This window comes from Schistocerca piceifrons, chromosome 4, assembly GCF_021461385.2.
Source record: "Schistocerca piceifrons isolate TAMUIC-IGC-003096 chromosome 4, iqSchPice1.1, whole genome shotgun sequence".
In the NCBI taxonomy this organism is placed as follows: Eukaryota; Metazoa; Arthropoda; class Insecta; order Orthoptera; family Acrididae; genus Schistocerca; species Schistocerca piceifrons.
The window spans coordinates 386,391,314-386,416,798 of NC_060141.1; the positions used below are offsets into that span (position 1 = coordinate 386,391,314).

Genomic DNA, 25,485 nt, shown 5'->3' on the forward strand with positions numbered 1-25,485 from the left:
ACACTGTGGTGATGGGATGTCTACCTTAAACATTTTCTAAGTACATTGTTACTTTGTAATGTTTTTTTCTACTACATTTCTGAAGCATTTTTATGATAATGGAATCTTTTGACCCTTTTCTTCCCAGTCCTAAGGAATAAGTTGACAACATGCTGCCACTGAGTGTGGGATGTAAAGATGTTGCTGGTTTGAATTCTCTTTCAGCCCCTTTATCTAGGCGCCTGAACACAATATTTTCCCGTTTTAATGACTAACACATTACCGAACAACAGTCTGTAAATTATCTATTGTCATAAATTCAGTGACTAATAGTTCAAAAAGGGCTACTGCCCATCACTCCTATCTCAAAGAGAGGCCTTTGAGATCGTAAAAAATTCTCTCTTAATGTCATTCATTTAATACTTCATTATTATGTTTGGCTTTGATAATTTTTCTTTGACTAGAGTTCAATTTTAATTGCTATGAATTGAAAATACCATTGGGAAAATTAATTCTTATACATTACATTAAATACTTACAGCAGATCCTGGTTTCATTGGTGTGCATCCAGGAATTGGCGTAAGAACATGGCCTCCTGTTTCTGTTTGCCAGAAAGTATCTACAATCGAACATTTGCTATGGCCTATAAGTTTGTAATACCACATCCATGCTTCTGGATTGATTGGTTCACCAACAGAACCAAGTACCTGCAGTGTCTTTAAACTATGTCTGAAAATGACGGGAACAAAATTTTAAATTTATAAAGTGCAACTATTTCTCGAGAGAATGATTTTGAAGTAAATTTAAGTATTTTACATGTGCAGCCAACTTACTTTTTCACTGGTTCATCACCAAATTTCATCAGAGCTCTGATTGCAGTGGGTGCAGTATAGAATTGGTTCACCCTGTATTTGTCTACTATTTGCCAGAACCTGTCATTCTCTGGGTAGAATGGTGTTCCCTCAAACTGTAATGATGGAGGCACAATAAGGAAACATACAAAAAGATCATATACATCTACATCATTTTACACCATAAGAAGATGTAGCCTTTAAAAAGCCACACCACTTACCATTACAGATGTTGCACCATTAGCTAGGGGCCCATAAACAACATATGTATGACCTGTGATCCAACCAACATCTGCAGTACACCAATAGACATCTCCTGGATGATAGTCGAAAACATACTTGAAAGTAGTTGCAGCATATAAAAGATACCCTGCCGTGGTGTGAAGTACTCCCTTTGGTTTACCAGTGGACCCACTAAAACAAAAAATAAAAACTAATGTGTGATGCAATCAAGGTCTGTAGCAGTTACCCGCACTATAATGAGTGCCAAAAGTCAAATACCAGACAAACATGATCTGTTATTCTACAGTAATTATAAAAAGTAAATTTAACTGGTGTCAAAACTGCGTGTTTCATGTAACTTCCAGAGCAAAGTTCAAAATAAAAGTCTGAAGAATTTTTATCCCAACTCAGTCTCTATGAAGGTGATGAATTTTTAATTAAGGTCATGAACATTGTGTTATTGTAATACGTGTATTATTGTGCTTGTAGAATTAAATTGTGATGCATTAACTAAATGAAACATACCTGGTGTACAGCATGAATAGTGGGTCTTCAGCTCCCATCCACACAGGATAACATGAAGAAGAAGCATCTTCCATTTCATCGTCCCACCAGTGATCCCTCCCATCTTTCCAGGGTACCTAATGAAACAATAGTTGTCACTTTCCAAAATTTTGAAGTGCAAAATAAATTCATAATACATACAAGTCTGAAGAACAAAAGAATTCACAATAAAGCTGAAATTTAGGCAATAACTTTGTGAAATACACTTTAGTATAGAGTATATAAAGTTTGCAACACCCTCAAGAATAATAATGATAATTCTGACTAAGGCATCAGAAAGCCAATTCAGACTGCTTTACTAAAATGTTTACCCGGTGATAACACTCTTACCACTCTTACTGTACCAGCACCTCAGCAGCTGCTACCTGAACAGGATGCAAGGCACTGGCTCTGTTCAGCACAATTCAATTTGCTTTTTCCAGCAACCAGCAGTGCAAGACCAGCTGTCAGACAGCAGCATGATGACACATTGAAGGCACTATCACACCAAGGTCAGCATGCACAACCAATCACAGTGCCACCTCAAGAGATTGAGAATCTACCTGGTATAATACTGAAGCAGAGTGCACTCTGCCTCATTCTGTTATGGTGTGGTGTGGTCTCGAATTCACTTTACACTGCTATTAGGACTATGTATACTCTGATTCAGCTTGGTATTGCACTCTGCGTATGGGAATTAAAACGGTTCTCATTAAAGTGATTTCCACTCAGCATGCATATTTATTTGTATGTAGGTATTACACAAGTGGCAACAACTGCAGCTGAACTATCACTTTTTTTGATTTGCTAAAATGAAGGCACATCTATAGCTGGAAAGTCAGAGGCACATGGAAATGCAGCAGCAGGAGTACACAGCCATGTTGGTCAGTGTTGACCCACCTGTCAGCATGACTTAACACTTGTCAGCTTACCCATTGCCCTTCCCCCAGCAATAATGAGGCTGCCAAGGACAGAGGCATATGAGAAATGTCTACGACAACAAATTACAGCTTTCGAGGTAATGGATGCCTATTGCATTAAAGCTCTCTTTCTGTCATGGCTTTATCCTGAAAGGTACCACTTGTTAGTAAAGCGGGTCCCCTTTTAGGATCTTTCATTACTTTCATTGGATGAAATATACCTATATCATGCAACCAGTGGGCTATGCTGTTCATGACTATCAAGAAACCAACAGGCAAGCTCTATCTTTGCACAGATTTCTAAGTGACAATTAGCACACCGTCTGCTTGACACATACATCATGCCGCAAAAAAAATAAAAATAAAAATTTGCAGTGGAACAATATTTTTTTCCAAAATGTTTGAGTCATATTTACAGCTGCCATCGGACGGAGTCGCAACAGTCATTTGTCGTCAACATGCTCTACAGGTGCTACCTGTTGGTTTTTGGGCTCTCAGCCCAATCTTTCAACATTTTTTGGAACAACCCACAAAATTTTCCTAGTTGTAGAAAACACCTAGACAACAATGTCATCACAGGTCCTGCCACCAAGTACCATCTATAACAGGTGTTCAAAAAGAAATGAGCCAGAGGCGTAATTACAGAAACCAATACCTGTATGATAGAAGTATTGACCCTAGCTGTTTAGACACTTGCTCCACTGTGACTAGGCAGTTAATGGCTGTCTCAAAATTCCTGGGGCTGTGATGTTAACCAGTTCCGCAGGTACAGCTGGACATCTCCGTCCCCACGAGTGCAAGAAAAGTTATGCTGACATTCTTCTTTGACCAAGATTGCCCTCTTCCGATTCGCTTCCTGCAGCACGGGACACACTGAATGCCCAGTGTTACTCACAAACCTTAACTATCCTTCGCCAAGCGATAAAATCAAAATGACGGGCAATCTCACCCGTGGGGTCACTCTGCTCCATGACAATGCAAAGTCTCTTACGGCTGACACATTTGTGGCACTCTTGCAGAAATTCAAATGGGAGGTTCTTGGCCACCCCCGATACAGTCTGGACCTCTCTGTGATTATGCCATTTTTGGCCCCCTTAAAAGGGCTCTGAGGCACAAACAATTCACCTTGGATGACGACATTCAGTTGTACATGCAGAACTGAACAACATCGCAGCACCGGGAATGTTACGAGACAGTTATTCACTGCCTTGTGCCATAGTGGGGCAAGTGTCTCAACAGCCATAGTCAATTCTAACATTCAGGTACCGGTTTCTGTAATTATGTCTCCGGCTCATTTCTTTTTGAACGCCCCTTATACAAACACTTTGGCTTTTGTTTCAGACCCTGTGGGACCTGGGTCTCACGTGCAATCTACATAAATCTCATTTCTTCCAAACCTCTATTGAATACTTCAGACATGTCATTTCTTGTTGGGAGATCCAGCCAAGAAACAGTTGTGAGCACTATTAAAGACCTTCCTCATCCAGCTAATGTGAAGGAGTTCCAGGCATTTTTATGCCAAGTTGTGTATTACCACAAATTCATCCCATGAGCAGCTACCATGGCATATCAGATAACTGTGTTGCTCAAGAAAGGTGCATAGCTAATTTGGACACCAATTTGTGAACAAGCACTCTATAGAGAAGTGTTTGGCCCCATGTCTGGCCACATATCAGTCAAGTTGAAAATTTGTGGCTACAGATGGATCTCAGTATGGCCTGGTGACCATACAGGCCCATCACAATACCAATGACTCAGAGCAGGCAATGACGGCCTTCACCTCAGATGCTCAGTGTGGCACAGAATAATTCTTCTCAAATGGAGAAAGATGCTTTCAATATTTTTATTGACTATATGTTTCATAGGTTTCTATATGGAATCAAGTTTCTTTTGGTTATGGATCACTAGTTCACAGAATGCACACTGTCACAATTGGTCATTCCAATGTCCCTCAGGTGGGACACCCTCTGTCTCATGTACCATGGTTATGGTTGTGGAGGGGGGGGGGGGGCATCAAGATTAAGACACTGGCTCATTGAAATGTCTAGTGGCTGGTAGTAGATCACATGAGACTGAACATTCGAATGTTGACACACACACACACACACACACACACACACACACACACACACACACACACTCTCTCTCTCTCTCTCTCTTTCCACCCTTGGTCAAACAGGGAGGTAGAACTCTTACAGACATTCAAGATTCAAGCAACACTGGGAGATTATAATTAAAGTGTGGCCTGTAATTATTGTATAGCAGCAAAACTTTGTGTTAATGCAGAACTGATTCATACTGTAGGCCATGCATCCGGATAACCTCTAGGGATAACAAGTTCATGGAAGTTTGCATTAAGGAGATCTTTCACTACGCAAGTGAGACGAGGAGTTGCCCCAGCCTGCATGAAAACAGTGGTTTCCACAATGTTGTGGAAATCCCTGATCTGAATACATGTGACTCTTGGCTCTATCTAGAAGAAAAAATTTACCAGTCACTAAGTACCTACCTGATCTGAAGGCCAGTATACAGAAACATATTGCTCAAATTCTAATGGAACTGCTGATCATGTCATTTTTACAGGTGCAGCGTCTTGTCAATGTCTCCAGCGCTCATACTGAACCAACTGTAAGTGGTGGTTAATAATAAAAAACAACATTTAGCCTTTCTTACTTTTTTTCTACCCACATGCCTTTCCTAATCCATTATATATGGAAACATTTTTATACGTCTTTCTTGCATTCTCAGTGCCAGATCTGCACCTACTGGCCAAAATTGGAACTAATTGTTATACAGTGGAAATCTGTTCCACATTAATGTAATAGAATGTTTACCAAGTTTTGCTGCCATACAACAATTACAGCCCACTGGACCTCTGAGCAGCTCTGCACTTCAATTAAAACACCCAGTACATAGGAGACACCCTAATAAAAACAGCACTCTCACTTTCTCAGTTCTTACAGGGCCATCTCACTTGGTAAGAAGAGTCCAGTTGAGCTGCTACACAGATGCCAGCCACACAAAAAGCTGCACGTTCTGCTGATTACCCTCCACCTGTAAGGGCACCTACACCACCATGATACGTGCCAGGGATGACTGACTGGGCTTGTGCTTTTCATCACCATGATTTGTTTCTGGTGGTCATGCTTGGTCACAGAGGTTACAGTGTCTTCATGCTGCAGGCGGAAGTCAGGCTGGTGGTCTGCAATCTCACCTGACTACACCTGCAGTTGGGGACCAGACTCGGGTGCCACCTCCCAAGCCTTGTTTCTCTTTTCTGTCCTGTCCTTTGAGCCACCTTATCACTCACCCCTGCTCAACCCCTGTGCTGAGCACAACCTTGCTACTTCACCTTCCTCCGCCGTTTTTTCCAGCTATCCACATGAGTGTCAGAGACCCAGTTCAGATGAGCTGTGGCAGACAGCCACTGGATGGTCCACAGGTATCATCCCAGCCAGCTCCTGCCCCCAAAGGTACAGGACATCCCATGGGCTCAGCTCTAGCACTGGTACTGCCTGTTGCTGGCTTCACACCTCTGGGCATTTGCCTGCGACAGTTTCAATGCCAGGGCAACTTCCAGTCCTACTCTCCCAAGGATACCAACAGAGAGCTTTTTACCAGACCAAGAGTGCCCATTCGTGGTGCTCAGGAGAACACTGACATCTCTTTCCAGGGTACCCTGCAGCATACCATACTGCACAGGAGGGACACTGAGGTTGCACTGGCTCACTGTTGCCCCACTAAGGGGAGGCAATTATAGTAACCCTATGTTATCAATCTCATCGTACCAGCACTTCTGCAGCTGCTACCATAATGGGACACAAGGCATTGGCTCTAATCCTCACAATTCATCTCGCCCATGCCAGCACTCTACAGCAGAGAACCAGGCGAGAGGCAGTAGTACGATCACACATTTAAGGCAGCATCACCTTGAGGTCAGCATGGATTGCTGGCAGACAGCAACACCTTGAGAGACTGACAAGCTGCTTGATATAATCTGAGAACAGAGTGCACTCACACTCATTCTATTATGTTCTCATGTTCACTACTCCATACTGTAATGGATCTGGGAGATGTGTTATTTTCTACCGGATTTGTCGATACCAAATTGTAAATGTTTTCTTATTTTTTTTGTCAGAATTTTTTATTGTAATTTGCCTTACTTTATGTTAATTTACTTACATTTTTGAGAGTGACAGCATATTGATTACTATTAGTAGATGTGACGAAGAATATCAAAGAGACTGATTACAAGTGGAAGCTTGTGTGTTGTGTAAAATGTCTTTGACGCTGGAGTCGTCTTTGACTGTAGTCAGTCGGCAGTGAACTCTTTGTGTGTGTTGACGGTAGAACAATGTGCAGGTCGCCGTCAAATAATTTGCTAGTGAACAGGAAAAAATGAATTATGTTACTACTTTTTTTTATATAAACTTTAAGAAGAAACCACATTCGAAGAAATGGTATTTGAAACACCAAAGATGAGGCAAACATATTGAACCAGGTCATTTCTGCAGCTGACGAAACTGCATTGTGCACTAGATAACTGAAGCCAAGACAAATATTTTGTAAACATTCCACGGAAAAGATACTGTCACGAAATATGCCAAATTTAAGTAAATAAAAATAGTGAGCATATTTCAATACACAGCACATAATCTGATTAGGCTTAGAATTTTATTTCGACTATGTATGGCATTTCTAATTAACATTTTATACATGTGCACCCTTTCTAACTTTTTTAAACTAATGTATGTATGTATGTATGTATGACAAAATTTTGAGTTTAACATATGTCTGTTAAAGAAAATTATAAATTTTACAGCCTTTTTCTCAAACACTACACATTCTGTAATCAATGCCATAGTTTTGTTTTTCAAGTTTGACTACTACATTTGTTTCCATTAACTTAATGTTAAAGAAATTATAGTTTGTCTTATCCACGATTAACTCCCCTTACACCAATGTTTTTGTAAGACATCTTTTCAAGTTGCAGGGTTTTAAGAAACTTAATTACTCCTCAGTTGCCTTTAGTCATGGTAGGGATATTCCTGGTGGCTGTGTAATCCTCCCCATTCATAAGTATCTTAACTGTTATTAGGACATTTTGTACTTTGGTACAAATTTACAAAACACTACTATTAATTTTTATTATAACTGCAGCCTTCATCCTCCTCCTGGACCAGTTATGTCATTTCCTGGTCATTTTCTTCCAGTTTTCTTTCTGAAGTGTCTAGTACCATCCATCCACCCATGTAAATAATTTCATTATACGTCATTTGTTTTCGGTTGTATTATTTTTTTATGCTTTTCACTTTCTTTAAATTTTCTGTTTTGTTTTTCAAACTATTCAGTTCTAGCTCTCTTACACACTCTCCAAGTTCCTTCATCTATCTTACTTGTTGCTTCATGTTCCAAAGCTTCTACAGTTTTTCTTGGTGATCTGGTTTCTTGAATCCTCAGAGAAAGAAATACCCCTTTCTTCCATGTAGTATTTGTAATGGCTTCCAGTTCACTGTACACCAGTTCATTTGGCACTATTCACCACTGCCCATCTTTCTGACATTTCTTATTTATCCATGTTCTAGCTATTGTTCTCTCCAATTTTAGGATTTTATCAATTATGTTTTCTGAGGGACTTTGAAAAAAGTTTCACTTCTGTCATCTCTGGTTCAATTACCATCTTTTAATGTTTTAGTTCAGATTTTATTGATACACTTATTCTATGTAGACCATGTTAATTTTTGAACTTTAATCATTTTATTACTTCTTGCTTGCTGCACAGGTTTCTCATCCAAGCTGGGTGCTTTAATTTCTGGTAGGTGATTAACTTTTTTCTACTATCTTTGCTTTCCTCTTGCTTACTGTTATGTGGTTTATTACTAGTGGAACTGCTACAGTTATCTCAGTCTTTTTGAATGAAATCTAGAGCCCTATTTTTGAGATATATTTTGTAGGAGTATCTGATTTCTGGCTTCTTTAATGTTATTAGTTAGTAACACCAAGTCATCTGAAACCCAAGCAATTTAAGTTTCTGATCTTTCTAGGTTTCAATTCTTATATTTTTAGGATTTTCCTCATACCATTCCCCCTTGTGCTCCAGAGCACAGATGAAAACTAATGGTGATAAACCATCTCTCGATCTTACCGATGTTCTAATTAAATGCTTCAGATATTCCTGCTCTGAACTTTAACAAACATCACATCTGGAGTTAATTTTATAATTCTTATTACTTTGGAATAGAGTGCAAATTTTCTTGTCTTCATCACTGGAAATCTTTTGAGACAATCACAAGCTTTATAGAGTCTACAAAAGTTATTACTTGTTTTTGTTTTCTTTTAGAATAATCCACTACCAATTTCGAAGTGATTAGCTGTTCGATAGTTTTGCCTCAGCATAAATTATCCTTAAACTCTCTTAGTTCCATTTCAAGTTTATTTTTTACGTCGAGTGTATAGAATTCTTAAGATGACTTTATATGCAGTATCCTAAGGGAAAATTCCTCTACAGGTGTCTGGTTTTGATTTGTGTCTATTTTGTGTGAAGGATGGATTACAGCTGTGTTCTATTGTCCTGGTAGTTCTTCCAATTTGTTTACTGTACAGTACTGAATACATTTTACTTTTTTCTCTGCACAACTTCTTGTGCAAAAAAGGAGTTCCAGTTAGTGACTCACTTATAAAAGTTAAATTCGCCACTAAGTTCAGAAGAAACTCACAGACTGCCTGCAGATATTCAAATTTCACAATAATTAAGTACTTAACTAGTCTTAATCAGACATGTCCCATGGTGAAGACACCAGGGAAATCAGGTTATTTGTATAATATAGTTTGTGTGACAATTCATGAATTAAAGAAAATATGAAAGAATATGAAACTCCAGTACTAACAAGGTACAAAGGCTACAGTAAACATTCAGATAATCACAGAAGACTAAATGCACGTTACTATGCTGAACAGTAAAGCAAATTCTATAATATTAATGAAACTACCTGGACTTCAATAAACGATGAATGAGAGTATTCAAGTTGCAGGAATTTAGAAGTAGGAGAAAGTCTATAGTTTCACTAGTTACAGATGTACATGAGGTGTTATTTTTGTAAGGTAGGCAGAGAAGAAATCATGAATCCACACTAGAAAAACTAAGTTAAAATGACTAATTCCTTTTGTCCTATTGAGTAAAATAGAATGTGAGGTAATAGAAAAGCAACTGGACAAGAACAATCCAACAAAAATTGCATTTAGGCAGCACAATTTCCCAGTAATAAGTCTGCTGAGTTTACATTCTATCCAGAAGTGAACATCAGTCTTAAGCTGCATAACTTTTACATAACAAACCGTATCTATCAGCAACAGGCTTATGATGTGTGTATGCTCCAATTTGGGGGGGGGGGAGTCTATTGCAGAGTTATTAAATTGTGTCCAAATATGGTACATTTTCCCTAAATTTAATTTACACATGATGATTTGGACAATTTGTGAGAATTTATTTTAGACCACCACCAAGTTACACACTGAAAATTAACTACTATTAATTCAACTGCAATAAATCCACCACTACACGTAAGATTAGTCACTTTTTTTCAGTTCTTCAAGGTTCCTATGCTAGTATTTTATCTAAATTTAAATTAAGGTATGGAGGCGGGGAGGAAGGAGTGCTAAAACCCATTTGTTACATGGCATTTTGGTGATATCTGTCAAGTTTAAAGTAGCTTCAAGAAACAAAGCCAACACACACACACACACACACACACACACACACACACACACACAAAGACCAAAACAGTCTAATCTTCCACTTTCCTTTAACAGTATGCAGACACCACAACCAAGCTTTTACACATTCAGTATTTTCACCTTTGTCTCTTTGTCATTGTGCAGATTCTTTTGTTTCTTCCTACGGCAGCAAAATGCTAAGGAAAACCCACGTGCAAGTGATGACCATGATTCTCCGAACACAGCCTATAAAATTTTGATTAGATATAAAATGTTTATTCACGCTGAAAGACTGCTCAAATCTGGTTTAACCATGTAATTACAAGGTAACCACTCATTTCCTAATTGCTTAGCACTTATACAAAAGAAATGAGTTTTACATTTACTAGACATTAACACAACAGAGTAATTTAATGTTTCTTGATGCAGATATCAAGAAGTTCTGAAGATATCTGAATTGTGATTTCCTCATCTCATGACGTACATTTGGTTTGTGTAAAGGAGATACTTCAGAAACCTCAATTATAGTTACGACAATACTAACAAATAATATAACATGAAACTGATAGTTTTATTAAGAGCTATACTGTACTTAGATATGCAACATGTTCTGTCCTGCCTCAAGTTAACATATATATCATGAACTCATCTACTGAGGACTAGAGCATCTCAGTAAAGTTGACTTCATCTGTATTAACTTTTTAAAATTTTCATTACCATGCATTGAGAAGCCTGGGCATACAGTTAGAGGCAGTAAGGGAGAAGCAAAATTTCATTTCATGTACCTATGTATAAAGAAAATGATTTCCATTAAATAAGTCCTGCTGCTCTGTATGGAAAAAATAAATTACAAGTATATAGGGGATGGGGGAGTTAATCTCTGTAGTTCTCTAAATAATGAGCATCATGGTTCTTTCTAATTTACAGTGTACATATTCTGAATGATTTTTCTGTGCCGTTGCTATACACATTATGTTATTTGTGATGACCCGACCCCCTAAAAAAAAGTTATAGATTCAAATTTCTGTATGCTACTTTTCAAGTGTCCATGTTAGCAGGAGTTAATACTTTTGTTACAAATGCTGATCTCCACTATGTACTCTGTCTATGGCCACCAGCTCTGATTTTAATCCTAACAATTTGTGTCAATTTCTTTTATTTTTAGTTGTTATGAATGATCTTAATTTGTTCGCATTTTGAATGTTTGGTTTTGAACAGCATCACATAATTGTGTGATATATTTAGAATCAACCTGTTTAGCTAAACTCAAGTTATAAAGCTACTGAGGGTCTAAAACACAGTTCAGAACTTTCTGTACTTTGATTTTCAACTAGTGCAGATGTGTTGCCTGCAAACAGAAGTGATGGAGTGCTGATATTTAACAGTAAATCATTCACATAGAGCAGAATTGACACTAGAGCATCTGTGGAGTTCGTAGGATAGAATAATTATTATTCATTTAAATTAACAACTCTTGTTTTTCATTCCATAAATTGAATTTAAACCGTTTTAGTGCACTGTTACTGATGCCATACTTGTTAAGTATGTAAATAAGCAATGCATGTTTTACAGAATCTGAACCCTTTGTGAGGCCACAGAAGATTCCTGCAACCTTATTACTCCTGTCTAACAATTTGCTTCTTTTCACAACAAAACTTCACTGCATCTGTGTTTTTTCCCTTGGTGGAAACCAAACTTTTCTTTTGAAGTGCCTAATAGCCAAGAGATCTTGAATTTTCTGCACAGTGAGAAAAGTATCTAAAAAACTCTTGTATCCTAATTTCACCTACGAGAGATGTTGTTGTTGTTGTTGTTGTTGTTGTTGTTGTTATTATTGTTATTATTATTATTATTTAGATTATCTTATTTTTGTATTCATTACTTGGTACTTACCTTTTCATCATATGCTTTCCTTTTTTCTGGTGAGAAATTAGCTTTTTCACAACCATTCTGACACTGCGAGGCACTTAACCTTGGCAAGTGTCTGACAACTATGCAGGTTTCCACTTCATGTCCTAATTTCTTGCACCTTTCCATAGCTACGAATAAAGGAATTGGGTTAGTACACTGTCAGCAACAGTAATATGTTTTACTCAACTGAATACAATGAACTAACCATTATCACAGATTTCTTTAAGGTGCAACAATTTCTCTCCTCGCCATGCTCCATCTGCAGTAACAAGTAATTTGCACTTTGAATCAAGCATCCTCTCTGCCAGAGAATCAGCAGAGAAACCAGCAAACTGGAAAAAAAATTAATTTTAAACACAGTTTACTACACTTAAAATCTAATTTTCACATGAGAAATCTATTAACTTTTCAATTTTTTTTGCTACTGAGACACTTGTTTTACTCTGTAGTGACAAAAATTTGCAATACATTAGTATTTTGGGGATAATGTGATGTGGTGTGGTGTTTGTTATGCGTCCAATGTAAAGGGTACCTGACACAGTGAAAAACTTAAAAATTCTGTTACTATTGTTTAGTCAATTTAAGTTTATTGTTGTGCATACTTGAGAACCAGTGAACCATACCGATTCCTTTCTTCATTTTTTACATAGTGTTACTAGTGCTGTGCCCAGTGATAAGCACCAGCCACTTTCCAATGCACAAAATCTGATTTGGAAGAGAGGAGAGGAGGAAATATTACAAAATGGCGCACACACACTCCAGCACAGATAAATGCTACAATTAATAGCATTACTTCATAATTTAGAAACTCATGGGCATATGGCAGGTGGGCTAGTCAATCACAAGAGATGCTATTGAAGTCTATGCAACACATGGGAATGTAGCAAATGTTAAGTGGAAGGGACATGAATAAAATTCAAAAAGAAAACATGAGCAAGTGCACAAAGGAGTCAGTACAGTGAACATGGTGCCTGCCTTGCCAACAAAGGTAGTTAAATTGTGCACCCCAACAGCTTACCAGCTAGGTTCGGCAGTACAGGTGACAGCAAAACTGCAGGAATGTGGTAGAAATCAGGGTCAACTGTACCATCGAATTAAATGTACATAAGAGGATAAATGGGAGTTGGAGCCAAGGAAAATATCATTAAAGAAAATGTTAATACATGTCAGACAAATTAAGTTGTCTTCACACGTAATTTAAGTGACAGAAGTGGACAAATATAAATAGGTTTAATGAAAAGTGTACAAATTAAATAAGGCAGTAAGAGGACAACAAGAGAGGAAATGTACAATGTCTAACACAGTTTTCTGTTGATATTGTTACATTCCATCGTGTATTTTTCAAGAAAGATATCTGACAGAGTGTGGAAGGAAAAATCCAGCTTTGATGTCTATTATCATAGGTAGCCTGTGTGCAAGAGAGAGAACTAGTGGCCGCATAGGCCACACAGACAAGTGTGTTGTACACTGTATATAATCCCTCTTCTGTCTTACCCATATTACTGCCTTACATCTTATTTTGCATTAAACTTTCATATATTTGTCCACTTATTACATAATGTAATTTTTTGTACACACAATACTTACACTTCACATTGCATCTAGCATGTATTAACATTTTATTTATTTCATTTTTTCTTGGTTCCATCCCCATTTTTCTCAGGTTGTTATGTACATGTAAGCTGACAGTCCAAACTGCCTATATTTCTTTCGAATGCCTGCAGTTTTCCCTCTCTTCTCATGTATTTATTCTTACAATGGTCACCTGCCACACAACACCCAGCTGGCAAGCCATAAGGTTTTGCCATTTAGTTCCTTTTTTTTGGCAAGAAACGCACCCCTTTCGCTGTATTGACACTAAGTGCACTTGCTCATTTATTTCCTGTCAATTTTGTTCACGTCTCTTTCCTTTACCATTTCTGATACACTCCCATTTGCTGAATAGCAGTCAGTTTGATCCGTTTTGACAGGCCCACCTGCCATACACCCATGAAAATTATTTTTAGTGTCAATTTTAGCTTTTCCCCAATACCTTCTAAATGGTTTGCATTAGGATGTTTGAACTGCAGGGTTGGCCGTGAGGCATGATATGAATTAGTATGTGCATGCACCTTCTTGTTGTCAGCCAGTTGCACATGAAAATGTCATGGTACAGTGTGCCCAAGCATACAGCACTTGTGAAGGCCTACTATGTGTGCGATAATGGTCCTGCTGTGGGTCAAAGGAAGTTTACAATCATATTATGGCTGAAGACAACCGGTACAAGTGTGCTAACAATCAGAAATTGGATTTGCAAGTTCGAGAGAACAGGTAGTGTTCGTCATGACATTGTTGCCAGTATCGGTCATCTGAAAAGGGTGAAAATGCCTGACAACATTGAGAAGACACACGCTGTGTTTCCGACCAGCCCCAGGAAATTGATCAGATGAGCTGCACAGCAGATAGGAATCAACTGGGAGATACTGTGACAAACTGAAGACCATCTCTTCCCATACAAAATTCGATCCCATCAGATATTGAGCCCCAGGGCCATAGAACAGTGGTTGTGTTTTGCCAACACGATTGTCCACAAAACTGAACAGGACTTTGATATGAATATGGTTTGGTTTAGCAATGAAGCCCACTTCATTTAGATGGGTTCATAGTGAAACTCCATATTTCATGATGAAGAAGTCTCTTCACACTCGACAAGTGACTGTGTGGTGTGCAACGTCCAGTCACAGTATAATCAGTGTGATATTCCTTGATGGCCCGGTGACTATCAAACAGTACATGAAGGTTTTGGAAGACTATTTCATCCCAGTTATCCAAAGTGAGAAGATGTATTTTGTGAAAGATGGAGTTTTTTTTTTTTTTTTTTTTTTGTTTTTTTTTTTTGTTTGTGGTTTTAGGGCGCAAAACTTCTATGGTTATTAGCGCCCAGCCCGTGACGTAGAAAACAGGAAAAAAACGAAATTTAAAATCAGCAGCAATGGGAATGAAGTCATAAAATTTAAGAAACTAAAGGCAGAAGGAATGCTTAAAAATCCACTATAGAAAGGGGTTGGTTGTCCCCAAAAAAAAAGGCTTCAAATGACTGACGTCATTTCACTGTCACTAATAAACTGTAGAACGCGGTCAGCTGAGCGCGTGTCATCTGCTAAAATCGACGATAGATCAGGCGATAGCTGTAGACGGGAGCGTAACGGATTAAAATAGGGGCATTCAATTAAAAGGTGTCTGACCGTCCACGGCTGAGAGCAGTGGGGACAGAGTGGGGGAGGATCACCGCTTAAAAGATGTCGATGACTAAAAAGACAGTGCCCTATCCGGAGTCTAGCTAAAATTACCTCCTCCCGATGACGCGATCGGGAGGAAGAGGTCCATGCGCAAGGAAGGGCTTTCACTTCCCGCAATTTATTATGGGGAAGTGTTGACCAATGCGCATGCCATAAATGAGCAACTTGGCGACATAAACCGCTCCGTAGATCGGTAAACGGAAGAGACTGAATAGCTGGCCGAGGAAGAGAGACTGCAGCCTTGGCCGCTATATCGGCCGCCTCATTTCCACAGATACCAGCGTGTCCTGGGAGCCAGAGGAACGCCACTGAGACGCCCCCCAGGTGGAGCAAGCGCAGACAGTCCTGAATCCGGTGGACCAGAGGGTGCACAGGGTAAAGAGCTTGGAGACTTAGGAGAGAGCTGAGAGAATCTGAGCAGATTACGTACTATATCCGCTGATGGCGGCGGATGTAGTGGACAGCCTGGAGAATAGCGTAAAGCTCCGCAGTATAAACCGAACACTGGTCGGGAAGCCGAAAGTGATTTGGGGTGTCGCCAACAATATAGGCACTCCCTACACCTAACGATGTTTTCGAGCCATCGGTGTAAATAAATGTGGCTTCCGTCATTTGTGCACATAGAGCAGCAAATGCCCGACGGTAAACAAGTGTAGGGGTACCATCCTTGGGAAATTGACATAGGTCTCTGAGCAAGTCGATCCGGGACGGAGCCAAGGCGGTGCTGTACCCCAAGTTGTCAAGAAGGTTTTAGGAAAGCGGAAGGAAAGAGAATGGAGCAGTTGACGGAAGCGGACTCCCGGGGGTAGTAGGGAGGAGGAGCGGCCTGCATACCCGACATCAAGGGAGGCGTCGAAAAAAAGGTCATGGGCTGGATTAGCAGACATGGAAGACAAATGGCTAGCATAACGACTCAGAAGGACTGCCCGCCGATTGGATAGCGGAGGTTCAGCAGTCTCAGCATAAAGGCTTTCCACAGGGCTGGTGTAAAAAGCTCCAGACACTAAACGTAATCCACGGTGGTGGATAGAGTCGAGACGCCGAAGAATAGACGGCCGAGCAGAGGAGTAGACTATGCTTCCATAATCCAATTTCGAGCGCACTAAGGCGCGATAGAGGCGGAGAAGGACCACTCGGTCCGCTCCCCAAGAGGTGCCATTCAGGACACGGAGGGTGTTAAGGGAACGCAGACAGCGAGCCGAAAGATAGGAAACGTGGGAGGACCAGCACAGTTTTCTGTCAAACATAAGACCCAAGAATTTAGCGACGTCGGAGAACGGAAGGTTGACAGGACCTAGATGTAAGGAGGGCGGAAGAAACTCCTTACGTCGCCAAAAATTAACACAAACGGTCTTACTGGGTGAGAAACGGAAGCCGGTTTCGATGCTCCACGAGTGGAGGCGATCGAGACATCCTTGAAGACGTCCTTCAAGAAGGCTGGTCCGTTGAGAGCTGTAGTAGATCGCAAAATCGTCCACAAAGAGGGAGCCCGAGACATCAGGAAGGAGACAATCCATAATTGGATTAATGGCAATGGCAAACAGTACAACACTCAGCACGGAGCCCTGGGGTACCCCGTTTTCTTGGGAGAAAATACGGGATAGAGTAGTGTTCACCCGCACCCTAAATGTGCGCTCTGCCATAAATTCGCGAAGAAAAAGGGGCAGCCGGCCTCGAAAGCCCCAAGAGAACAGTGTGCGGAGGATGCCTGTCCTCCAACAGGTATCGTATGCTCTCTCCAGATCAAAAAAATATTGCTACCGTTTGGCGTTTCCAGAGGAAATTGTTCATGATATAAGTGGAGAGAGCAACAAGATGGTCAACGGCAGAACGATGTTGTCGGAATCCGCATTGGGCTGGTGTTAAAAGACTGCGGGATTCCAGCCACCAAGCTAAACGGTAATTCACCATACGCTCCAAAACCTTACAGACACTACTCGTGAGAGAAATGGGGCGATAGCTAGAGGGGAGATGTTTGTCCTTTCCAGGTTTCGGAACGGGAACGACAATAGCTTCCCGCCATCGCCTGGGAAAGGTACTGTCGGTCCAAATTCGATTATAAAGGCGAAGGAGGTAGCGCAGGCTATGGGTTGATAAATGCAGCAACATTTGGACATGGATACCATCCGGTCCTGGGGCGGAGGAGCGAGAAGAAGAGAGTGCATGTTGGAGTTCGCGCATGGAGAAAACAGTATTGTAGCTTTCGCGATTTTGAGAGGAGAAAGCAAGATGTCGCACTTCCGCTGCACGTTTCTTCGGGAGAAACGCTGGCGGGTAATTTGAAGAGCTCGAAGAAAGATGGAGTGGGAGAGGTTTTGTAGGAGCCCTTTGGGGATTACATTCTGGCTCTGGGGTACCCAGGGACTAATGGCATGGACCTCAATTGGTTGCCATATTCTCCGGATCTGAACACTTGAGACTCCTTTATGAGAGACTATATTAAAGAAAAAGTGTACAAAAATAACCCCAAAACCTTTGCCGAGGTGAAAACAGCCATTCAGGCATATTAAACTTGCCATAACCTAAATCTTAGTATCTGTAGTGATGTTTAAATTTTGAATAAAGTGTGTGCACACCACAGTTTTTAACTACTCTACTCTTTCTTCATATAGTTCAATAATTGTCACCCTGTATGTAAGAATTTTTCTACCATTTTGTGTTATTTCCTCCCCTCATTACAATGGGAGGCACCTATGACTGACTAATAAGCCTATGAAGCTAGTCTTGCAATGAAAGATACATAATTTACAACTTAAGCACAGTCTTAACTCAATTAAGACTTTCTACTTGTCAGGCTTTTTCAAATCAAATGCAAAATTATGAAAGAAGCAGGTATTATCTCTAATGACCATTATTTGGGTTTTTAGCAGTGTGTCGCACCAGTTAATAAGCAGTATGTGTAACAACTCTGCTCAGCAGTGTAAATATAATTCAGACATTGTACTGGTAAAGATATCAAGCAACTCATTCAGCATTTTTCTAGCTCTATAACCCCACAACAAATTTTTAGGAAACTACTGGCACTCATATTCCTCAAAACATGAATTACCTGGGAGAGATCACTTAATAAATATGTTCCATACACCCCATTATGGAGTGTTTCAGAGGATATGGAACAAGTGAAATTTTACATTAATGGACAGAAGTAACTATTGCAGTGATCTTCTATGAAGTATAATATTAACAAATAATCAATGTTAATCTACTCACACTGATTTTTCTAGAAATGTTACTGCTAAACAGAGCTAATTTCTGTTAAATTTATCTGGTGTAGGCTAAGTCAAGCCATCGCCCCATGTAAATAAACTGGATTTAAAGTTATTTTATCAGTGCTTCCACAATGAAAAAGTTTAGTGAGAATGATTCATGTTTCCAAGTGACCCAAATATTGTCAGGTGACATCTTGCAGTCTCTGAGCAGCAAGTTTTGCTAGTTAGGAAGCATGGCAAACATGTTCATAAAATAAACTAATATAATCTAAAGAAAGAATGCTTTATTATTTAATATACTCATCTGAGGCAAGTGTAATGTTAAAAGTGGAGAATTGTTGCAGAAAACAAAAGTTATAATGCACAAGAGTGACCAGCTAACATTAAATAGACAGAATGAAAACCTTGTGAATTACTAAACGACAGAGGAAAAATTCTAACACAAGATATTTGTTATAAAAGAGGAGTACTTCATGTTAGAGTTTTTGATATGAGTAAGAGCATACTGAACTAAAAAATAAATACTTTAAGCTTGACTGTAGTGGTAATTATGTTAAGTTGTGCGCGTGTTCTTACGTAAGATTGTACAGAGTCATTGATTTTGCTTTTTCTCAAATTTTGAACAGCTAAAAAATAACTGTCAGCTTGTTAATGATTATTTTAATTATGATACTTTAAAACAGTCAAAAAATATTATCTAAGGTTATCAGTCATGTCCAAAATTTCAGCTACATATCTAACATCGGATGCTTCTAACATACATCATTTTCACAACTGTGTGGCACCACTAAATTCACCTACCACAATGGAATGTACAGCTCCAATACGTGCACAAGCCAGCATTGTGATTACAACTTCTAGCACCATTGGCATATAGATAGCAACTCTGTCACCTTTGGTAACACCATGGGATTTAAGCACATTAGCAAAACGACAAACTTCTTCCAACAGTTTCTTGTAAGTTAATCTGCTATAATCTTCTGGATCATTCCCCTCCCTGAAAAGGAAGATGTCAGGAAACTTGTCAGTTTTTCCATGTCTATAAAGAGCAAAAATAAAGTGGCCAATATTAAAAGTGGATGGACATTTACTAACAATAGTTTAACATCTTATTTGTATTGATACTGCCACATTATTTTAAGCAAAGGAAATAATGATCAAGGAAAAGTCTTAACTTACTTCTAGTCTTAGAAGTTACATTTTGGATTTTCCAAAGGAAACTGTTCAAACAATATCACTATACAAAGTAGGTTATTCTTTTAAATATAAACAAAATCACACAGAAAATGTTGCATTATTTCCAAATAATGTAATGGGTACAGAAATTAACAGCAAGGTCACCAGTCCTTCAGATCAGCAGTGGTTCATCTGGAGATAGTACAGTCCGCCAGGGGCACATCCTGATGATGTAGGGACACAGAAGCGGTAAAAATCAACACATTTAAGGCAATACTAATACCAGGTCTGAGAAAATATATGGCAAAGTATGTGGATTGGGCAGGTACATGGTTCAAAGCAGATGGGGTGTCTCCTAGGGCTAATACAAGGTGAGAAACCCAGTCACATCCAACTCCCACCATAAAATTAAGGGCACCCATACACAGCAGCTAGGAGGAAAGAAGCTTCCCTCCCTTCACTCGTCTCCTCCTCCTCCTCCTCCTCCTCCAGCTCTCAGGGAAAGGAAAAAAATTCTTTCCATAAAATGATTTAAAAGTCCGTATTTTGCAGGTCGGAACTGGAAGTGTTTTTATGCTTAACTATGAGTCACCATTCGTCTTCCAAAATATAAAAATACCCATCCCCAAGTCTACCAGCTCACCCCCCCTCCCGCCGCCAAACAAACTATTGTATAGGCGCTCTCTATCGGTATGCCAGCGAATATCTTAACGAGGGTCAGTTTCAATGAGAATTTATAAGAACTGGAACTGATAGCATCCAGTACAAACGCGGGCAAAGTTGAAGATGCAGGTTAACACATTACAGTGGTATCAAAAAGAAAACAACGCATGTACGTACTTACACAAAGCCTGAAAACTACATAGCCAGATGAGCTATGCGTCACATTAGATAAACTACAGGGTACGAATTTTTGAACTGTTTACTCAAAGAATAATGACTGAAGCTACCGGGGGTGGGGAGGGAAGGGGGGGGAAGGAGGAGGAGGAGGAGGAGGCGGTAAAACAGTTGTCATTTTTAGTGGGGGATAATTCCTTATATTAACTTGTCCAGTTCCGATGGTTAGATGTCGTGCACGTGTGATAGTATGTTTTGCCCTGATATTTCTTCTGACAACTTTACCGTACGATATAGCAAATGAAAGGCGGCCAGTTGGCTATTGGCATGTGCTTCCCGTTGCCGTCTTTACTCATTCCCTGTTGCTTTCCCAAAGCAACGTGAATTTTTCCTCCGTTATCCTCCAAGCAAGATCACGTCCATGTAACAGCATCGAAGATCAAAGCTTGTCGGCTGTATACCGGTAGCTGAAAGTTTAGTTTCAGTATAAAGGCACCGGATCAACTTTAACTGACAATGACATGACTTTTACAGCATAGGTGGGTTCACACACGCAACTAATGTGGCGCTCCACGGAAACGACAGAATGCTCGCTTTCGAAATACTGCCACCAGTAAACAGTGGTGGAAGAAAGTGACGAAGTACAATCAAGCTGAACTTTGTGGTATGACAAAAGTTGCGTCTCTTTAGCTGCGCCACTAAAAACTGGGTGTTCACACGTGCATGCATTGCAACTGCAGTATGCCACAAGCTGTGGCGACGCACTTGTTGCGCGTGTTAACTGTAGTACAGTCGGCAAGAGACACAGCGTCTACCACAACCATGTACCGCGATTTTGTATGTATCTATCGCAACGCCTCAGAGTTGTCTCAACTCTGGCTGACAACTGTTTCCGCCTGCAGCTGTTAGTGCTTCGCAATTGAAAACTGGCAACAGTGCTGCCAGCTGAGGGATCTTTTGCGCCGTCTATTACACAGGGTGATTCAAAAGTAACTGTACACTCTTTGTGGGTGTAATGTATGAATCGAAATAAACGTTAAAATTTTGGATGAAAGTGCTTTACTTCCGAGCCATTCATGGTATGCATTCCATCATGGACCAGTACAGGTTTTTAGCATGTCGTGTTCACCTGCATAATGATCGCTGATGCTTTGTCTTTGTCGATAGTGTTCCCGCACGTTTCAGTCGGGAGGGAAGAGTATCTCTAATTTGCGTACCCTAATCAGTGGACAGGTCATGCAGGACCAGTTGCTTTGGGGACTTAAGCAGCTCGTGTATGGCGTTGCAGTTTAGTATTTAGTACAACTACAACGAATCGAAAAAGCTCTGCAGTTATGCAGTATGAGATGAACAGACCCTGTAACACTTCGCAACTGGTAAGAAGTCTGGCATGTCACTGGCTTCATCTACATGGTCATCATTTTGAACACGTCCCGAGTTGCACAGTGCGCTGTTAAGTTTAATTTCGGGTCGCTTCGTGTTGTTGCTTTCTGAGAAGAAATGAGGAGGTGTGTGTTGCATTTGTGATTCCTGTTCTACTGTATAACTCTGAAATAAAGCTGTTTCAGACAAAACTAACGTTTTACTCTTTTGACGTACACATTACACCTACGAAGTATGTAAATTTACATTTGACTCCCCCGTGTATATTCAGATATTTTTAACTGTAAATTGGAGGGTGTGACGTAAGGGCCACCAATTTTGATCATGTTTTGCAATGACGTTCAATGTTGAAAATAGAGAGGGTCGTGTTTCGACTTTTTGCTGGACACTTCCTAGTTTCTGAAAAATCTAGGTCAAAACTGATGACTGAAAAGTTTATTTTAGTGCTATATACTGAAAGATCGCCTAAAATCATTTTTTATTGGTGTAATGTTGGGTCCAACGTCAATAATGTTGGAGTTATTAACGTTTGTGTTTTCATGCTGTAGCTTTGGCACAAGCCATTCAATCTATGTGAGAGCAAGGTCGGCAGTCGAGCGGTCTTGGCATTTGACTACCAAACTTATGGTCCATGTTCGATTCCTGACAGTGGCCTTTTCCATTCGATATTTTTTTCGGTGTATCTGATAATATTCTGATAAAAAGGAAAGAAATGTATTCCCTTTAAATAAAAGGTCGGGAGGTGTGATTAATAATCAAATTAAGTATATACAATATATTGACAGTTTTTTCATCGTGCTATATGAGTTTCTAGTAGGGCTTTTGCAGATGATTCTCAACCAACCTGCACCGTGGAAGTGATGCCACCGAAATACACTTCTCTTTGTCAACAGTCTGATTTTATTTTTTCCTACAAGTAAAGGATTTCACTACACGATTTCAGAATCGTGCGAGATCACAGCAGAACATAATTACAAGATAGCGCCCGCCCAATTAAAATAGATGCGTTGTTCCATAACTAGTTGTCCACGCCTGTCTTTCAAAATATGAAATTACACTTGGTTCGCATCCAACTTGGTAACAGAGCTGTTTTAGCAACATGAATCAGATACGTTTTGGACGACCAGTGTACCAGACAACATGTCAATACGCGAGATTTTGTTCGTGTGTTGCGCTTGGTACGAGAAATATTCGTGTGTCGCCTGTTTCTGTGATAAGTTTCACCCCGATTGCGAAAATGCTCATGAACAGACGATCAGCTATGATTACACAATAATATGCTTCAGGTGTAATTTTGTACTATGTACCAAAAATAACTGTCAATACATTATATTATATGTGCTTATTAATCACACCTCCCGAAGTTACACTTCGGAAAGAGCAAAGCAAAATATTCCTATCATAATATTATCAGACACCCCTAAAATGTCGAATGAAAAAACTACCATGACCGAGAATCGAACACAGGCCAACAATTTGGTAGTGTACTGCCCTAACCGCTCGTCCGCCGCATCGCCCATGACTGGTGCCCAAGGTATAGCATGAAAACACAAGAACGCTAATATCTAACCTTATTAACTTTGGACCCCATATTATATTAATGAAAAGGTTGTTTTTAGATTATCTTTCCCTGGGATGGCACTGAAAATATGAATCATAGACTTTTACCTCGTTTTTATTTTTCAAAACCTAGGGAGTGTCCAGTAAAAAGCCGAAATGTCTGTTTTCAATATTAATTTATCGCAGTCTATAGTTCAATTCTTTTATTATCTTGGCGGTTCGCGCATGCCCGCCCAGACACGGGAGATTGCTGCGTTGCCAGTTGTACGCGCCAAGACAAGCAGCGCCATAGTATAGTTCGCAAACTTACGTTTAGGGGGGAGCGCGCAGTTTATGAAGTAAAGCCACCACGGCCGCATTAACCCTTTCGCTGCTACAGAGATGCGCTCCCCGCATTCCGCGCTGTGCGCGATTTTGTCATCACTGCACTGCTCGCCTGTGCAGATTATGGTGTTTCGACTGCTTTGACATACTTTATCATTCGATTTCACAAAAACTATTTGGCCCAAAAATTTGATTTTTTACACATCTTCTTGACTGGTACCTTCCCCCATAAATGACTTAATTTTGTTTCGATGTTCAACGCAGTTACTTGTGCAGCATTAGTTGTAGTAAACCATTGCTCGAAATTTTGAAGAGTTTGCATAGTTAAAAGTCCATAGCGTATACTTTCCATATGGTCTATTTTAGTTGCCACTAGAAATTTCAAAAAATTACATTCAAACCAATAAAATTGGTAAGACACTTTGATATTGTTTTTAAATAAAGAAAATATTAAGCACCGAACAAGGTTTGAACTCAGAACTTTTCGCTTGGCAGCTATACACTTAAAACCACTACACTAACGGAGCTCGTCGTTCACTGTAACATATCACGCAAAATACCGACAAACACTGTTGGTATGACTATGAATTACTCACGTTTCGTCAAAGTACAATAGGAAATAAACAATTAACGCTGTTCTTTATTGCGAAAAAGCGGTTAGTGAGAATGATACAAACACCTTTCCTTGCTATCGCCTGAATTAGGCTTATTGCTTGTTTGGTTTAATTAATTAATAGAATATGAAGCAATTGGTATAAAGAATGCTTTTTCCAAACTTTCTATAAAAGGAAGTCTGCTATCAACACATTGCTTTTGTTCAATTACTTTATTTATGACTGAACGTTTCTGAAACTGAAGACACTAGTCTGTGCTCTCCGCTGCAGTCGAGCTCTGGCAACGTCGTTCTCTGTTTATTGGCTGACTGTTTTGTGACGTCAATGCCGCGCACTTTAGTGTTGGTTTGTGTGACAACGGACTATCTTAAATTCCAGCCATTACAGGATCAATCTAAAAATTAGTTTCGTTTTAGCAAGGATCGTTGAGGAAACAGCTGCTATCCATTTAAATATGGATGCGTCGCAGACTTCACATGATATACGGAAAAGCCTGATTAAAAAATATGAATCCCTTCTAATTGTTTACTGCACGCATTTTTGTCAGTGGCTGTAATCTGAATCACACTGCATCTGCAGAAATGTTTCTTTGGGTTTTAATTTTAGCTGAAGTGAGTGTATTAAAACATTTGACGACTGGCTTGGATTGACGACTGGGTTTGATTGTAGTCGCGTCGACCCGACACTGACGGCACAGATTGTAGCCGAGTAACAATGCAAAAAATCCTTATTAAGAACATGTTTACACGAAACCACTGATGGCAACTACCACAAGTAATATTTACTATAAGCTTAATATAATATACCCGTTCCAAATAATTTTATTCAGTTTTAGGCATTTTCTCGGGATCTGTCTTCGAAATTGACATGGGTAGTGGATATTGCCACTAGTGACAATAGCGTCACATGGCTGTTTCCACTTTTTGCGCGTTCTCGTCTGTGGAGGCGGGTTCATTAAATATAAT

The 25,485-nt window shown here is 39.7% G+C and overlaps 1 protein-coding gene across 2 annotated transcripts in view; it reads right to left on the bottom strand.

Moving 5' to 3' along the window:
• LOC124795824 (acetyl-coenzyme A synthetase) overlaps window positions 1-25,485 on the bottom strand; it is a 54,072-nt gene that overhangs the window by 15,266 nt on the left and 13,321 nt on the right. Inside the window, exons 2-9 of one of the 2 annotated variants that reach the window (XM_047259906.1) lie at window positions 19,428-19,623; window positions 12,345-12,471; window positions 12,122-12,267; window positions 10,370-10,474; window positions 1,578-1,693; window positions 1,052-1,244; window positions 813-946; window positions 519-708 (exon numbers count right to left, since the gene is read on the bottom strand). In XM_047259906.1, coding sequence (XP_047115862.1) covers window positions 519-708; window positions 813-946; window positions 1,052-1,244; window positions 1,578-1,693; window positions 10,370-10,474; window positions 12,122-12,267; window positions 12,345-12,471; window positions 19,428-19,623 — 1,207 coding nt within the window. The remainder of the gene's footprint in view (window positions 1-518; window positions 709-812; window positions 947-1,051; window positions 1,245-1,577; window positions 1,694-10,369; window positions 10,475-12,121; window positions 12,268-12,344; window positions 12,472-19,427; window positions 19,624-25,485) is intronic. The other variant, XM_047259907.1, reaches the window with a different exon arrangement.